General features: G+C 50.5%; 1 protein-coding gene across 4 annotated transcripts in view; it reads left to right on the plus strand.

The window, feature by feature from the left end:
• Positions 1-2,859: 2,859 nt before the first annotated feature.
• ccdc9 (coiled-coil domain containing 9) overlaps positions 2,860-13,707 on the plus strand; it is a 40,612-nt gene continuing 29,764 nt past the window's right edge. For 2 of the 4 annotated variants that reach the window (XM_033014253.1, XM_033014251.1), the window contains exons 1-5: positions 2,860-2,950; positions 8,452-8,505; positions 10,189-10,299; positions 11,508-11,654; positions 13,095-13,463. In XM_033014253.1, coding sequence (XP_032870144.1) covers positions 8,503-8,505; positions 10,189-10,299; positions 11,508-11,654; positions 13,095-13,463 — 630 coding nt within the window. In that variant the 5' untranslated portion in view covers positions 2,860-2,950; positions 8,452-8,502. The remainder of the gene's footprint in view (positions 2,951-8,451; positions 8,506-10,188; positions 10,300-11,507; positions 11,655-13,094; positions 13,464-13,707) is intronic. The other 2 variants (XM_033014254.1, XM_033014255.1) reach the window with 2 other exon arrangements.

Genomic DNA, 13,707 nt, shown 5'->3' on the forward strand with positions numbered 1-13,707 from the left:
GGTCTCGACCCAAAACGTCACTCATTCCTTCCCTCCAGTCTGAAGAAGGGTTTTGGCCCGAAACGTTGCCTATTTCCTTCGCTCCATAGATGCTGCTGCACCCGCTGAGTTTCTCCAGCGTTTTTGTCTACCGATAATAATTAGTCTACAGAAGGATCTCGACCTGAAACATCACCCATTCCTTCTCTTCAGAAATGTTGCCTGTCCCACTGAGTTACTCCAGCATTTTCTGTCTACATTCGAGTTAAACCAGCAACTGCAGTTCTTTCCTACACTAGTGTAGCTGGGACATGTTGACCCGGTGTGGGCAAGTTGGGCCTTAATGCCGCTGTCCCACTTAGGAAACCTGAACGGAAACCTCTGGAGACCTTGCGCCCCACCCAAGGTTCCCGTGCGGTTCCCGGAGGTTTTTGTCAGTCTCCCTACCTGCTTCCACTACCTGCAACCTCCAGCACCCACCTGCAACCTCCGGGAACCGCACGGAAACCTTGGGTGGGGCGCAAAGTCTCCAGAGGTTTCCGTTCAGGTTTCCTAAGTGGGACAGGGGCATAAGGCCTGTTTTCACGCCTGTATTCACTCTGTGACTCTCTGTGACTCGATTCTTAGTATCTATACATTCAATATTGCGAGTCTAATAGTACTGCTAACAATGTTGATACTTGATGTACTTGACACACTCCTGTCCTGTGCCCTGCTACACTGTTTCTGAATAATATCACACAGCAGCCAGACACAGTGCACTGCTCTGAGGGACACACAGCTCATCTGATACTATGCATCGGCACCGAACACAGAGTCCTGTTCCCAGTGTCTGAGGGTCTTCAATGAGGTTAGTCAGTTTTAGTTTCAGGCCAGTTTATTGTCACGTGTGCCGAGCTACAGTGAAAAGCTTTTGTGCGTGCTAACCAGTCAGCGGAAAGACAACACATGATTACAATCGAGTGGTCCGCAGTGTATATACGTGTACATCATAAGGGAATAAGGTTTAGTGCAAGGTAAAGCCTGTAAAATCCAATCAAAGATAGGTAGACAAAAGTGCTGGAGAAACTCAGCGGGTGCAGCAGCATCTATGGAGCGAAGGAAATAGGCAACGTTTCGGGCCGAAACCCTTCTTCAGACTTACCAATCAAAGATAGTCTGAGGGTCTCCGTTGAGGTGGATAGTAGTTCAGCGCTGCTCTCTGGTTGTGTTAGGATGGTTCAGTGGCCTGATAACAGCTGGGAAGAAACTGCTCCCTGAATCTGGAGGTGTGTGCGCTTGTTTTCACACTTCTGTCCCTCTTGCCCGATGGGAGAGGGGAGAAGAGAGAGTGGCCGGGGTGTGACTCATCCTTGATAACGCCCTGCATGGCACACACCATCCAGTAGACACGGCTGGGTGACATTTCGGAAGGGCACCCTTCTTCAGACTTATTCTGCACTGTCAAGAAACTGCAGACGCAGGTTTACGAAAAATAACACAAAATACTGGAAAAACTCACCAGATCGCATAGGCACGTGGGGCAGCGGTAGAGTTGCTGCCTCACAGCACCAGAGACCTAACTACGGGTGCTGTCTGTACGGTGCTCCTGCACCACATTCTCCCCGTGACCTGCGTGGGTTTTCTCCGAGAATTTCGGTTTCCCCCTACACTCCAAAGGCGTACAAGTTTGGGGATTAATTGGCTTAGTATAAAGATTTTTTTAAATGTCCCTTGTGATAGTGTTAACATGCGGAGATCGCTGGTCGGTGTTGTCTCGGTGGGCCGAAGGGCCTGTTTCCGCGCTGTATCTCTAAACTAAACTAAACTAAATCAGGCAGCATCCTCAAGGTATACCTACTTTGACAAAATTCTCCTGATGCTGTCTGACCGACTGAGTTACTCCAGCAATGTGTGCCTTTTTCCCTTCTTTCAATAAGTCACATATGGACAGGTACATGAATGAGAAAGGTTTAGAGGGATATGGGCCAAACTCAGGCAGGTGGGGCTAGTATAGATGGGGCATCTTGGTCGGCGTGGGCACGTTGGGCCGAAGGGCTGTATCTGTGACTCCAAGTTCTCCTCTGGTCTGAAGAACGGTCCCGAACCGAAACGTCACCTGTCCTCCAGAGATGCTGCCTGACCCGCCGAGTTACTCCAGCACTTTGTGTCTTTTTTCCATACTGCAGCCTCTTGGGTCTCCTTGTTAAGAAAGAATCCCCCCATCAGTCTGAAGACGGGGTTCGGCCCGAAACGTTGCCTATTTCCTTCGCTCCATAGATGCTGCTGCACCCGCTGAGTTTCTCCAGCATTTTTGCCTACCAAGAAAGAATCCAACATTGTCAGGGGGTTATGGGGAGAAGGCAGGAGAATGGGGTTAGGGGGAAATCCTTTAAAACCGAGATGAGAAGAACTTTTTTCACACAGAGAGTGGTGAATCTCTGGAATTCTCTGCCACAGAGGGTAGTCGAGGCCAGTTCATTGGCTATATTTAAGAGGGAGTTAGATGTGGCCCTTGTGGCTAAGGGGATCAGAGGGTATGGAGAGAAGGCAGGTACGGGATACTGAGTTGGATGATCAGCCATGATCATATTGAATGGCGGTGCAGGCTCGAAGGGCCGAATGGCCTACTCCTGCACCTATTTTCCATGTTTCTATCACTTGTAACCTGATGACACAAATTCATTGTGCATTGCCTTTAAGAGGGTTTCTCTTTCAGCCTTCTTGCAAAGCTGTTTAATGCAACATTTGACACGTTTTTGTGATGGGAAGGCGGTGAGGAGGGGGTGATTTTTCCCCCTCTATTGGAGGGTTTTACAGCCCTGCCGAGAGAGGGGCAGGCAGGGCTCAGTATTTGGCAGGAAATGTGGGCCGCTGTGTGCAGGAAGTGGGCGGGGAAGGGGGGCAGGATTTGGCAGCTGAGAGCGGTGGTGGGAGTGGGACTGGGACCGGGACCGTCCGCGTCCACACACGCCGAGACCCGGGGTTACAGGTAGCGGGGGCGCCGCGGCGAGGGAGGGAAGGGAAGGGAAGGGAGGGGGGAAAGCCGGCAGCTCGGCCGGAGCTTGGAGCCACGCAGCCGGGCAGAGAAAGCAAGCAGCCCCGACACCGGGACAAGGAAGGCCTCGCTCGCTGCTAGAGAGACAGGGGAGGCTCAGACTGGCCCTAACGTGTGGGTTCAGTTAACCCTTGTAGCCCAGTCCCGGCACTGACTCGTTCATCTCCCGGTGTAGCCGGTCTCTGCTTCACCCATGTGCCTTGTGGAGGAGGACCTCCTCTGTTTGTCCCAGGGTCTGGAGGAGATCTCTGCTCCCCACATGGTCGTGGCGAGATCTCCGCTCTCTTTAGCCCCAGGGTCTTGAGGTCCCAGGACATTCACTTCACTGCTTGAACCTTCATGGTCTTGTGAGAAATTCCTCTGCTTGGTCCCAGGGTCTTGAGAAGATCTCCTCTGCTTGGTCCCGGGGAATTGAGGACCGTCTCTGCTCGGTGGAGGGTCTTGAAGGGATCTCCTCTGCCTAGATCAGGTCTTGAGAAGATCTCCCCTGCTTGGCCACTGGGTCTTGAGAAGATCTCCTCTGCTTGGTCCCGGGGAATTGAGGACCGTCTCTGCTCGGTGGAGGGTCTTGAGGGGATCTCCTCTGCCTAGATCAGGTCTTGAGAAGATCTCCCCTGCTTGGCCACTGGGCCTTGAGGACCTCCTCTGCTTGGCCCCAGGGAATTGAGGACCGTCTCTGCTCGGTGGAGGGTCTTGAGGGGATCTCCTCTGCCTAGATCAGGTCTTGAGAAGATCTCCCCTGCTTGGCCACTGGGCCTTGAGGACCTCCTCTGCTTGGTCCCAGGTAATTGAGGTCCATCTCTGCTCGGTCGAGGGTCTTGAGGTGATAGAAACATAGAAAATAGGTACAGGAGTAGGCCATTCGGCCCTTCGAGCCTGCACAGCCATTCAATATGATCATGGCTGATCATCCAACTCAGTATCCTGTACCTGCCTTCTCTCCATACCCCCTGATCCCTTTAGCCACAAGGGCCACATCTAACTCCCTCTTAAATATAGCCAATGAACTGGCCTCAACTACTTTCTGTGGCAGAGAATTCCACAGATTCACCACTCTCTGTGTGAAAAGAAAAATTCTCATCTCAGTCTCGGTTCCTCCTCTGCCTAGATCAGGTCTTGAGAAGATCTCCTCTGCTTGGCCACTGGGCCTTGAGGACCTCCTCTGCTCAGCCCCAGAGTCTTAAGCTTGGCCCAGGGTTTAGTGGAGATCTCCTAGCTTAGCCCCATGGTCTAAGGACATCAGAGATAGACACAAAGTGCTGGTGTAAGTCAGCGAGTCCGGCAGCATCTCTGGAGAAAACGGATAGGTGACGTTTCAGGCCAAGACCCATCTTCAGAGTTCTTGAGGACATCTGCTTGGTCCAAGGTCTTGAGGAGATCTCCTCTGTGTCTGCCCCGTTAGCTTGAAGCCATCTCCTCTCCATGGGTTCAAAGCCTTGATTGCAATCCAGGGGTCCGAGCATCTGAAGGGACAGTGTGACTGGAATGACTAGTTCTAGAAACTGGAAAACTGAACAGGAACAGGCCCTTCAGCCCACAATGTCCATGCTAGTCCTGATGCCGTTGAATTAATCTTCTATACCTGCCCGTGATCCATATCCCTCTAAGATATGTGCCCATCTGAAAGCCTCTTAAAGGCCACTCTCGTACCTGCCTCTCCATCACCCCAGGCAGCGCGTTCCAGGCACTCACTTCTCTGGAGCAAGGTTGGGTTGTAGACTTTTAGATGCGTTTGCTCAGGGGAGGGCTAAAGGCAGGGAACATGTTCCCGATGTTGGGGGAGTCAGAATCAGAATGCTTTATTGTCATTGCATGTGTCACATGCAACGAGATTACTGTGTCTCTCCATTTAAAAGAACTTCAAACATTCACATAGATAAGACGAAAAAACAGTTCAATCTAGGAGAGCTCACAGCCACAGCGTCCTGGCGAGCAGCCATCTTGAGTAGAACCAGAGTCCAGAACCAGGGGCCACACACACAGTTTACGAATAAGGAGTAAGCCATTTAGAACGGAGACGAGGAAACACTTTTTCTCACAGAGAGTGGTGAGTCTGTGGAATTCTCTGCCTCAAGAGGGCGGTGGAGGCAGGTTCTCTGGATGCTTTCAAGAGAGAGCTAGATAGGGCTCTTAAAGATAGGGGATATGGGGAGAAGGCAGGAACGGGGTACTGATTGGGGATGATCAGCCATGATCACATTGAATGGCGGTGCTGGCTCGAAGGGCCGAATGGCCTACTCCTGCACCTATTGTCTATTGTCTATTGTCTCAGCATATGCAATTGTAATATGTGAATGTAGATCTGCTTCTGTGGCTAGCTTCTGGGTTGGGCACGATCTTGGAATTCCTGGTGCAGTAGGAAGCTCCATGGAGCTGGGTTTGATTTCTTTGTAGGAATCTGCTAGTGTTGGAGGTCATGTATTGAGGATATGCTGACTGGATAATCGTGGCCAGGTTTAATGTTTCAATGCCCGTTGCGCCCTGTCATCTCGTTAATCCCCTGAGCTGGGATTTCCTCGCTGAGGAAGTATCCAGGAGAACGTTCTCCCAAGGTCACCAAAGTGCCGGAGTAACTCAGCGGGCCAGGCAGCATCGCTGGAGAACATGGACAGATGATGTTTCAGGTCGGGAGTCTATAAAGTTCAGTTTCAGTTCAGTTTATTGTCACGTGTACCGAGGTACAGTGAAAAGCTATTGTTGCGTGTTAACCAGTCAGCAGAAAAACAGTACAGGGTTACAATCAATTCCCCCCCCCCCCCCAGCCACAGGTACTGGAGAAAACCCACAATCCCGTGCTACCTGCTCCATGGTCGGATAGTCAGCGACTAAACCATCTCCTCCACCTGGTTTGCCAGGTGAGGAGGGGGCTGTGGACCCCCAGCAGGACCAAAAACAAGACCTGTCAAAGGCCGGACGAGCTTAGATACATAGAAAATAGGTGCAGGAGTAGGCCATTCGGCCCTTCGAGCCTGCACCGCCATTCAATATGATCATGGCCGATCATCCAACTCAGTATCCTGTACCTGCCTTCTCTCCATACCACCTGATCCCTTTAGCCACAAGGGCCACATCTAACTCCCTCTTAAATAGAGCCAATGAACTGTGGCCTCAACTACCCTCTGTGGCAGAGAGTTCCAGAGATTCAACACTCTCTGTGTGAAAAGTGTTTTTCTCATCTCGGTCTTAAAGGATTTCCCTCTTATCCTTAAGCTGTGACCCGAACTTCTAGCGATCCAACGGTCATCCACACTTCAGTAGAAGCTGCGATCACTGTCGTACGTAGCATTGTAAGACACCGTGCCTGTTGATGTTTTCAACTATGATGATGATGTCCAGAAATTATACCGCCGTTTCAAGTTTAACTGTTCAATTGTACGGAGTTTGTACGTTCTCCCCGTGACTACGTGGGTTTTCTCCAAGTGCTCTGTTTTCCGCCCAAACTCCACAAGAGACGTGTAGGTTTGTAGGTTAATTGGCTTTTGTAGTTGTCCCTCTGTGTGTAGGATAGTGTCAGTGTCCGGGGATCACTGGTCGGCACGGACTCGGTGGGCCGAATGGCCTGTTTCTGCGATGCATCTCAGAGGGCAGTGGAGGCAGGTTCTCTGGATGCTTTCACGAGAGAGCTAGATAAGGCTCTTAAAGATAGCGGAGTCAGGGGATATGGGGAGAAGGCAGGAATGGGGTACTGATTGGGGATGATCAGCCATGATCACATTGAATGGTGGTGCTGGCTCGAAGGGCCGAATGGCCTACTCCTGCACCTATTGTCTATTGTCTATCTCTAATCTAAACTGGAGGGGCTGAATGGCCTGCTCCTGCTCCTAGCATTAATTTCCCAAATGTTACAATTTCCGATGTTGACGTATAAAATGGTACCTTTGATCCTTGTATAGTATCCTTGTATCTGGGACACCACCGAGGCCACATCCTTTGATGATGTGCTTATTGATTCCAGATGCCCGTTGCTGCATTTACTCAGTGATGTTTTAAAAGCTGCTGTGTCAAGATATACGTGCTGGTTCCTGTGCCTAGTTCTTGACAGAAGCAGAAACACCTTGACCGACTGAGTCTTGGAGAAATCCCACCATTTTCCTGTTCACCCTCATACACCTGTTTCCCCAACCCCTTTCCTCTCTCGTTATCCTCCCACCAGGCAGGCATCAGCCAACAACCTGCATGTCTGTGGGAAGGGGAAAAATCACCGGGAGAACCTCCTCGGCACGGTGGCGCAGCGGTAGAGTTGCTGCCTCACAGCGCCAGAGACCCGGGTTCGATCCTGACTACGGGTGCTGTCTGTACGGAGTTTGTACGTTCTCCCCGTGACCTGCGTGGGTTTTCTCCGGTTTCCATCCACACTCCAAAGACGTGCAGGTTTGTAGGTTAATCGGCTTAGTATCAATATAAATTGTTTCTGTGTAGGAAGGAACTGCAGATGCTGGTTTAAACGAAGATAGACACAACAAGCTGGAGTAACTCAGCGGGACAGGCAGCATCTCTGGAGAGAAGGAATGGGTGATGTTTTGGGTTGAGACCCTTCGTTCCTAGAGGGTGTAACAACCATTACACACTACAACCTCCATTAAGCTCATTATTGTACTGTTATTGTTGTTTGTTGTTTATGCGAATGTGTGTGTACGTGTGTGGATATATAAACACACACACTCACAGACACACATGTAAACATAGTACACTGTAACAATATAATAAACTAGAAAAAAGTTCAGTATGTGCATATACACACTCATATATGTATGTATATACATATATATATATGTGTGTGTGTGTGTGTGTGTATATATGCACACATAATTTTTTTTTTCTAGTTTATTATATTGTTTGTAGTGTACTATGTTTACATATTCTGTTGTGCTGCTGCATGTAAGAATTTCATTGTTCTATCTGGGTCATATGACAATGAAACTCCCTTGACAAGTATAGTGTTAGTGTGCAGGGATTGCTGGTCGGCACGGACTCAGTGGGCCGAATGGCCTGTTTCCCATGCTGTATCACTAGACTAAACTGAACTAAATCCCACCATGTTCTTGTGTTCTCCCTCATACACCCTGCTAATCTCTTATCCAAACCCTGTACAGACAGCACCCGTAGTCAGGATCGAACCCGGGTCTCTGGCGCTGTGAGGCAGCAACTCTACCGCTGCGCCACCGTGCTGCCCATTGGTCTCATCGCATCTGCGGTGACTGATTAGACCCAGGGTGGGCTCAAAGGTGGGGGGGGGGGGGGGGGCAGAGAGGTGCCAATACTTTAAGATGACAGCCCTTACTCTCCAGGTGAGTCCAGTAAGATGGACTCTTTAATAAACTTTCTCAGCCTGGATCAAGAAAACCATCAAAGCCCCACAGAGGCTCACAATCTGTTCTCAACAGCACCGATGCAGCTTGTGTGACTGAGGTTTCTGCTTTCCCTTCCCTCTGCAGGAGTTGAAGAGAAAACGGCTTGTTGCAATTGTCCGTGCTCAGCTGCCCAGGATGGTAAGTTGACTGTAACTTCTAGGTTGGTCGAAAACCACATGCGCGTCGCTTATTATTTCTGTTTTTCCTGCACAAATTAGACTTCATTTCTGGTGTTTAGTTTAGTTTAGTGTAGGAAGGAACTGCAGATGCTGTTTACACCGAAGATAAACACAAAATGCTGGAGGAACTCAGCGGGACAGGCAGCATCTCTGGAGAGAAGGAATGGGTGACGTTTCGGGTCGAGACCCTTCTTCAGACTTCAGTCCAAGGGCCTCCAATGAGGTAGACGGGAGGTCAGGACCACTCTCTAGTTGGTGATAGGATGGTTCAGTTGCCTGATAACAGCTGGGAAGAAACTGTCCCTGAATCTGGAGGTGTGCGTTTTCACACTTCTGTACCTCTTGCCCGATGGGACAGGGGAGAAGAGGGAGTGATCGGTCCTTATGACCATGTGAGACTAGTTTGTGATTATGCTGGTGGCCTTGCTGAGCCGGTGTGTGGTGTAAATGGAGTCAATGGAAGGCTTATGGGAGGACCATTCAGTAAGGGAAGAATCTGTTCCTGAGTCGGGTGATACGTGCTTTGGTATCTTCTGCTCAAGGGGAAAGGGGAGAATAGGAAGGACTAGTGCTTTGAGGTCAGGGAGGAGGTGTCAGGAGTGGATTGCGATGGAGTTAAGAATGATTTGAAACATATAAGATTGTTAAGGGCTTGGACACGCTAGAGGCAGGAAACATGTTCCCGATGTTGGGGGATTCCAGAACCAGGGGCCACACAGTTTAAGAATAAGGGGTAAGCCATTTAGAACGGAGACGAGGAAACACTTTTTCTCACAGAGAGTGGTGAGTCTGTGGAATTCTCTGCCTCAGAGGGCGGTGGAGGCAGGTTCTCTGGATGCTTTCAAGAGAGAGCTAGATAGGGCAATCCCTGTCACCAGGGGGTCGCCTGCATGGTCGTGAGAGGTCTCCTCCTAAGGTAACGTAAGTGGGACAGGCCCTTTACTCCAAGCTTCATTGCGGGACTCTGAAAGGGGGAATATTGAAATCGACGACTGTGGCTGGAATTGGGCACCAAGGGTAACTCCTGGATTCTTTGCAATGTTCAGTTCAGTTTCAGTTTAGTTTATTGTCACGTGTACCGAGGTACAGTGAAAAGCTTTTTGTTGCGTGCTACCCAGTCAGCAGAAAGACAATACATGATTACAATCGAGCCATTCACAGTGTACAGATACATGATAAGGGAATGACGTTTAGTGCAAGGTAAAGCCAGCAAAGTCCGATCAAAGATAGTCCGAGGGTCACCAATGAGTTCGATAGTAGTTCAGGGCAGTTGTTGATATAATGGTTCAGTGGCCTGATGATTCAGAAACTGTAGATAGACACAAAATGCTGGAATAACTCAGCGGGACAGGCAGCATCTCTACCGCTGATGGTACAGAAACTGTCCCTGAATCTGGAGGTGTGCGTTTCCACACCTCGCCTGATGGGAGAGGGGAGAAGAGGGAGTGGCCAGGGTGCGACTTGACCTTGATTATGCTGCTGGCCTTGCCGAGGCAATGGGCGGAGACGTTTCTTCTTGTGTGAGGTGTTCAAAGGAAAGCTATCTTTATTTGCTTCGCACGAACATCGGGTTTCTGGGTCTCAACTCCCAGCTCATAAACTCGCACTCGGTCTCTCAACCTTTCCTCTTTCCTCCCCTCAGTCGGCGACCATCGATCCCACTTTGAAGAGTCGCGAAGAGCTGGATGCAGAGCTGGACCGGAGGATCGAAGCTCTGAGGAAGAAGAATGAAGCTCTGATGAAGAGGCACCAAGTGAGTCACCATACAATACGATAGAATATTATTTATCCCAGGAGGGAAATTGATCTGCCAACTCTGGACTGGACACGCTAGATGCAGGAAAAAATGTTCCCGATGTTGAGGGAGTCCAGAACCGGGGGGGTCACACAGTGTAAGAATAAGGGGTAGGCCATTTGGGACTGAGATGAGGAAAAACACTTTCACCCAGAGAGTTGTGAATCTGTGGAATTCCCTGCCACAGAATGCAGTGGAGGCCAATTCATTAGATGTTTTCAAGAGAGAGTTAGATTTGGCTCGTGGGGCTAATGGAATCAAGGGATAAACATTTTTCACACAGAGAGTGGTGAATCTCTGGAATTCTCTGCCACAGAATGTAGTTGAGGCCACAGTTCATTGGCTATATTTAAGAGGGAGTTAGATGTGGTCCTTGAGGCTAAAGGGATCAGGGGGTATGGAGAGAAGGCAGGTACAGGATACTGAGTTGGATGATCAGCCATGATCATATTGAATATTTGACAAAATGCTGGAGTAACTCAGCGGGACAAGCAGCATCACTGGAGAGGAGGAACGGGCGATGTTTTGGCTCGAGACCCTTCTATCAGTCTGAAGAAGGGTCTCGACCATTCCTCACCTCCAGAGATGCTGCCTCTCCCACTGAGTTACTCCAGCATTTTGTGTCTATATCAGAGGGTAGGGAACCTTTTCATGTTGGAATCAAGTTAGCTGTACTCTAATAAGGCTGCATCGAAGAAAGCTCAATTAGATATACTTCAAAATGTACATTCATTTTGTAAAAATCTAACTACTATGCACTAACTTCAAGAAAATGAAAACATTTTGTTAATTCTAAAGTTAACTAACCTTTTCATGACTTTGTTGTGTGCTTGTTGTGGGAGGTTAACATACATTCTAGAGTCACATTAGAACTAGATCATGAGCATAACAGGTGTTAAAATAGCCCTCATGACTTACTAATGTTGTAATTGTGGCCGTCAGTCGGGGAGGATTATTTTGTTGAGTCTTTTACTCTTTGGTATTTTAAATACGTTTGTTTTAAGATTAAAATCAAAAGAATAAAAGACGAACAAAAACCATATGAATAAAATAAAAAATAAAAGGATTCGGATTCATTCAAAGGCTGCACTACATGGCCTAGAAGGCCGCAGGTTCCCCACCCCTGGGCGATACCTTCAAACGAAAGACTGTAACAATGTTTCTAGGAAATCGAGGAGGATAGGAAGAAGGCGGAAGAGGACGGCATCTCGGTGACCAACCGGCGACCCAAGTATGAGGGGGAGAACGACGATCGCAAGCAGAATGGGAAGGGAATCGCCACAGTGACCAGTGACCCCATCAAACCCCCCGCGGTGAGTGGACCCCTCCCTGCCCTCTGCCACATACGTGCATCTTTCATCTCCAAAGCTGGATATCGACAGACCGTTTAAGTTTTCGATGGAATGGGATGTGAAGGGGGGGGGGGGGGGATTGTTGTGCGGCTGCAAGTAGGGCTTTGCGCTAGTAGCGCTGCAAGGGGCCGAATGGACTGTGAAGCACTTAGTGTCTCGCCATGGGGGAAATGATGCATTGACCTCTGCACTGATCAGGAGATTGGGAGCCGGTCTTGGAGCCAACGGAGGGGTGGGGGGGGGGTCAAGAGCCAAGGTGGGGGGGGGGGGTCATAATGTGGGGGGGAGTCACATAGTCAATGGGGGAGGGGTCACTGAGTTAATAGGGGAGGAGTTACTGTGTCAATGGGGAGGAGTCATGGAGTAAATGGAGGAGGAGTCAAGTCAACGGGGAGGAGTCACAGTCCAATGGGGAGGAGTCACATATTCAATGGGGAGGAGTCACATATTTAATGGGGAGGAGTCACGGAGTCAATGGAGGAGGAGTCACAGTCAATGGGGGGAGGAGTCACGGAGTCAATGGGGGAGGAGTCACATATTCAATGGGGAGGAGTCACTGAGTCAATGGGGAGGAGTCACGGAGCCAATGGGGAGGAGTCACAAAGTCAATGGGGAGGAGTCACATATTCAATGGGGAGGAGTCACAAAGTCAATGGGGAGGAGTCACAGATTCAATGGGGAGGAGTCATGGAGTCAATGGGGAGGAGTCACTGGGTCAATGGGGAAGGGACATATTTAATGGGGAGGAGTCATGGAGTCAATGGAGGAGGAGTCACAGTCAATGGGGGAGGAGTCACATAGTCAATGGAGGAGGAGTCACAGTCAATGGGGGGAGGAGTCACAGAGTCAATGGAGGAGGAGTCACAGTCAATGGGGGAGGAGTCACATAGTCAATGGAGGAGGAGTCACAGTCAATGGGGGGAGGAGTCACAGAGTCAATGGGGGGGTGATCACGGAAGCATGGGGATTTCTTGGATCCATTGATTGGGAAGGGGGGGTCTTGGAGCCAACCAAATCATCCCAACTCCTCCACGCCGACCAAGTTGCTCCACCTGTGCTAGTTCCACTTGTCAGAGTTTGGCCCATATCCTTCAAACATTCCTATCAAGCTGCCCGTGCAAAGGTCATAAGGAATAGGATTAGTATTGGAGCCCATCAAGTCTCCTCAATCACAGCCATTCAATCACGGCTGATCTATCTCTCCCTCTAAACCCCATTCTCCTGCCTTCTCCCCATAACCTCTGACACCCGTACTAATCAAGAAATGTCTTCTGGACCGAGTCTTCTCGAGAGCAGCAGCGGCGGAGATTTTTTGCCGTGTAGGTTTCGGAGCCGTCGGCACGGGGCTGGGCGGCGCACACGCGTCGGCGTCTGAACTGTCCGCCATTTATTCCCCCGCAGGAGAGACAGGAGAGGCAGGAGAGACAGGAGAGGCAGGAGAGGCGAGCGCCGAACGACAGGAGGTCGCGGGGCGGGATGGAGTCGCCCGGCCGGCGCGGGTGGGCCGGGAACGTCGGGACACCGGGAGCCAGGCCTGCCTCCGACACCGCCCCCCACTACACCTCCCCCGGCAACCGGCCCGACAGGACGCCCCGGGCTGAATGGACCGAGCGGGGCCCCCGAGAATTCCCCGACGGTCCTGAGGGTCCTGAGGGGGACCGGAGGGGACGCGGGAGGAGGGGACGAAGAGGAGGAGGAGGAGGAGGTGGAGGAGGAGGAATTGACGGAGGAATCCCTACTGGAGTTTTGCCTCCGGACCGGAGAGTAAAGGTGAGATGAGAAGCAATATCTGTAGCCGGGGGCTCCGAGGTACAGCGAGAAGCTTTTGTTGCGTGCTAACCTGTACGTCTTTGGGATGTGGGAGGAAACCGGAGCACCCGGAGAAGACCCACATGGTCACAGGGAAAACGTACGAACAGGGTGGCTCAGCAGTATAGCTGCTGCCTGACTGCGCCAGAGACCCGGGTTCGATCCTGACTATGGGTACTTGTCTATGGAGTTTGTACGTTCTCCC

This window comes from Amblyraja radiata, chromosome 41 (assembly GCF_010909765.2).
Source record: "Amblyraja radiata isolate CabotCenter1 chromosome 41, sAmbRad1.1.pri, whole genome shotgun sequence".
Taxonomy (NCBI): domain Eukaryota; kingdom Metazoa; phylum Chordata; class Chondrichthyes; order Rajiformes; family Rajidae; genus Amblyraja; species Amblyraja radiata.